At 36.4% G+C, this 4,441-nt stretch overlaps 1 protein-coding gene across 1 annotated transcript in view; it reads left to right on the forward strand.

Moving 5' to 3' along the window:
• The window catches only part of LOC102197879 (chemokine-like receptor 1), a 5,413-nt gene extending 3,047 nt beyond the window's left edge, over window positions 1-2,366 (forward strand). The window contains exon 3 of the mRNA XM_005741250.1: window positions 541-2,366. Within this exon, the coding sequence (XP_005741307.1) occupies window positions 555-1,652 (1,098 nt within the window). The 5' untranslated portion in view covers window positions 541-554 and the 3' untranslated portion in view covers window positions 1,653-2,366. The remainder of the gene's footprint in view (window positions 1-540) is intronic.
• The last annotated feature ends 2,075 nt before the right edge of the window (window positions 2,367-4,441 follow it).

The following is a 4,441-nucleotide window of genomic DNA, read 5'->3' on the forward strand; positions in this document are numbered from 1 at the left end:
AAAAATTTATACTTTTTTTTTGAGGACTGCAAATTTTAAGAATAATTTAAGTTTTTCTGAAGTTCTTGGTCAGATATTTATTTTTTCGTGTTTGCGTTCAATTGTTGGGAAATTACGGTGACATACTCTTTTAGTGTTGTAACATCATTGCTGATTTGGACACTCTTCAGTTTCCTGATAACTGTGACTAGTACATAAATACATTATGCTCAGCAGTTAAGAATTTTCATATCACATTGTGAATGTTGCTGCCACAGTAGTGCAATCATGAACTGAAGTAGCCATTAACACTGAATGGATGGATTATAATCTAATTTGAGCTGAAAACAGTGCTCTCAACTACAAGTGATGACCTTCACTGCTAAATGCATTATATTTGCTGTTCATTTTGAGCCTTTATTGTCTAAGATTCATAACTAACTATAAATTAAACATTAATTTAAGAGTAATTAATTTATATTTCTGTGCAATATGTGAAGACAGAATTATTATCAATATCAAAAATGACTTTTACATAAATTCATGTTTTTTTCTATGCAGATCTGAAGACATTGATGGAGATGACCAACAACTCTTTCGATCAAATTAATACAACTGCTGCACCTGATAAAAATGACTCTGTGTATGGTGACAAGTATGATGGGCTGAAACAGTCTCTCAACACAATGTCTGTAATCCTTTATTCCGTGGCCTTTGTCCTCGGTGTGCTCGGGAATGGAGTGGTTATCTGGGTGACCGGGTTCAAGATGAAGAAAACTGTTAACACAGTTTGGTACCTCAACCTTGCTGTGGCTGACTTCCTCTTCACTGCATTTCTTCCCCTGAGTGTGACTTACACAGCTTTGGATTTCCACTGGCCTTTTGGCAAGTTCATGTGCAAGCTGAACACCACCATCAGCTTTCTGAACATGTTTGCCAGTGTCTACATTCTGGTGGTGATCAGTGTGGACAGATGTGTGTCTGTGGTGTGGCCTATCTGGGCTCAGAACCACCGAAATGTACGCAAAGCATCCTATGTGAGTCTGTGTGTTTGGGTGGTTGCTTTGATTCTCAGTGCTCCATATTTCATCTTCAGGGACACTGAGAAAATGTCTGAAAACCAAATCCTCTGTTTCAGCAACTATGCTCTTTCTGATAACTATACAGCACCATCTGTGATTCAGTTTCGTCATCTAGCCATGACTATCACTCGTCTCTTCCTGGGATTTGCAGTTCCCTTCACTGTCATTGTGTCCTGTTATGCTGTCCTAATCCATCATCTGAGGAGAAACCGCACCATGGCCAGCCAATCAACACGCACATTTAAAATTGTCACTGCTCTTATTGTCACTTTTTTCCTGTGTTGGGCTCCCTTTTACATAATTGGTGTAATTGAACTAGTGAAATTCACGTCTGCTACTCAGAGCAACACATTAGATCTTGTCATAGGTGTCGGGATGCCTCTGGCCACCAGTCTGGCCTTTCTCAACAGCTGCTTCAATCCACTGCTGTATGTGTTCATGGGCCATGATTTTAAGGACAAAGTCCGCAAATCCATCCGAAATGTTTTGGAGACTGTCTTCCAGGAAGAGGAGACACGCACTCGCACTTACACAGGGTCAGTGGTCACCAGTCAAAACAAAAATAGCTCAGATTTGAATACTGAGGTATAAGAAACCAAATAATTAAACTGTAAATGGCAGACAATTGTGACAACTATCTTAAAAATGATTCTAAATGTTTCAAAAATATCTTAAAATGCTTTGGGGCTTTTTTACTAGCCATAGCATTAATCTGATACATGACTGCATGAATCTATGAATCACAGCAGTCCATTCAGGTTACTTTTTTATAGAACTAAAAGCAGTTATACAATGTTATTGCTTCCATTATTGTTGCCTTTTTTCTGGGCTGGACTCCCTATCATTCAGCTGATAGTATTTATTCCACCAAATGAAAAAATTCACTATGCCATTCAATTGGGATCTTTGTTGCCAAAAATTTGGTCGTTCTTCACTGCTGCTTGAATCCACTGCTGTAGGTCTTCTTGAGACAAGATTTTAAGGCTGAAATACGAAAATCCATCCTGAATGTGCTGGAGAGCCTTCCAGGAAGAGGAGACACACTCTCCCAGTGACATGAAGTCAGTGAACACCAGGCAGAGCAGAGAGAAGTCAGATTAGATTACTGAGGTATAAGGCTGTATATGAGGTACATAAACATGTTAAAACCTTTAATAGAAAATTTCTTTGAGACTTTTTACTAGCTGTAAACATGACTCCAGAGTAAATCTTTATAAATCTTTATAAACCTTTAATGAATGAAATTTTGTTTAATTTTGTTCCAATAAACAAAATTTCAAATAAACCCTGCTCATAAAATTATGGAAACAGCTAATGGTACAAATGGTACTGTGATGTATTATTTCTGTGCTGTGTTGTTTTTCTTGCCTCTTTGGCTCACAGCTCTGCATTAACTTTGTGCTATTATTATTATTTTTATTACTTTTATTTATTTTATTTTTTTTTTTGCTTTAACTAACTCATGAAGTCTGCCATTCATTTCCATGTATTAATAATCCGTGTTATGTTTTATGTTAATATAGGAGCTGACCACCATTGAGTTTTCATGTAAACATTTACATTTTATATTAAATATTTGACATTCCTACAGTTCCATTAGTAACATATATGTCTATATCAGACAATCTCACTGATAGTTTCTCTCTTTTAAAGTTTTTTAACCCCAGGGACGTCAATAAATAGTGACAGTAGTGATCCTCATTTATTCACTTGTCCTGTTTTTTTTGTAAGTCAACTCTGATACGTGTATCATTAGTATTAACTGAACACATCAAATATTGGATAATTATATTTTTAAAAATAAATAATATAGTGTTATCTCGCTGAACAAAAAGTATTATATTTACTTACATACATTTTATTTTATTTATTTGGTGGTGTGAAAAACAGTATGGGCCATTATCACAAGAGGTTATTGTCTTAGTTTGTTAAAGTTCTCTATTCCCATTCTGGTCAGATTTGGTTTCATCGTTTGTTTACAGTACAGTTACAGAGCCAAGTGGCAACAAATCAAAAGACTGCTGCCTGTCAGTGGCCAAGAGCAGCCTGTATTCAGTTTGAATACTGTTATGAATTGAAACAGAACAGTTTCTAACTTTATTAGTTTGTAAATAGTGTTTCACTGTTCTATTTAACTTTTGGTGACAGTAGAAAGACTGAAGCAGGGGATCGTGTGGGAGAGAAAGGGAGAAAGCTGGATGAAGATGGCAAAGAGAGAGAGTGCAACAGAAATAAGTAAAAGCAGACATGTAGTCAAAGTCAGCAAAAAATTTAAAAGCCATGATCGCTTCCATCTAGTTCATATTCATTGATGATGATGTCACATAACTGTATTCTAGGCAGTGTGTTACACTGATATCTAATGCTCAGCTGCAGGGGAAGAGTGGGGCAGTGGGTTGTCAGGGGAAGCTGGTAGACACAGCATATGACAATTGTCTAATCATGCCCCACCACCCACCCCCAGCACAAGAGAAATAATGGTGCAGCTGAGCTGAGTAACAGAGCAAGCTGAGCAGTAAAGTAAACATGAATATTGCAGTCTGACAGCACACTGTAAATAAAACAATTGAACTAATCACAAATCTGTGAGTGTGTGTATTGTACTAGGCCCCCTTCTAAGAAGTGTTAAAGTATACTTTAACACTTCTTAGTGTTTTTTAATTTTTAAGCTAAAAATAAAATAAATAAAAATTCAAAATGTAATACTGAGAAAACTGTGGTGGAATATGACTTGAAAATATATTGAATTAAATGGGGTTTTATACTTTAACATTGAAAGACAGCAAGAAAGAACAAAGTTTTGCTTTTGATCAGATCTGCTGTGGATTATTATAAATTTTCCTATAATATGTGTAGAGATGCATACACATAACAGCATTCAGTTGAAATATGAGCACTTTAAATATAAAGTAGCATACATACCTTGAAAAACTAAATTTTAGTTTTTAAACTCATCTTGATTTTGTAGAGAAGGTGATCAGGCTGTTTCTTCATCACCTGAGACCAGCTACACTGGATCATCACCAGCTTGTATCTTTATCCCTTTTTCACTCAGTGAAGTCTTTCTCTTTTCATGTGCACTGGTAACCAAAGCGTGTGATATTTGAAATAACCTGCTCGCCTTCTCGCACACCCCATACTAGTAAGGCAAACTCACATACAGGCTCAGGGGGACGGGGTGAATCTATATACAAAGATGAGATATTAACACTAAGAACACAAAGGAATACTCTAAATAATACAAGCTAGGCTATATTAAGTAATGTAATGTATGGCACCATGCAGACATGTGGAGAGCATGCAAACTATACACAGCAAGGTCTTTTATTACCAGTCGCATTGATTACTGTAATGCCCTGCTCTCTGGTCTTCCTAAGAAG

Source organism: Pundamilia nyererei, unplaced genomic scaffold (genome assembly GCF_000239375.1).
Source record: "Pundamilia nyererei isolate P.nyererei 1_Seehausen unplaced genomic scaffold, PunNye1.0 scaffold00109, whole genome shotgun sequence".
NCBI lineage: Eukaryota > Metazoa > Chordata > Actinopteri > Cichliformes > Cichlidae > Pundamilia > Pundamilia nyererei.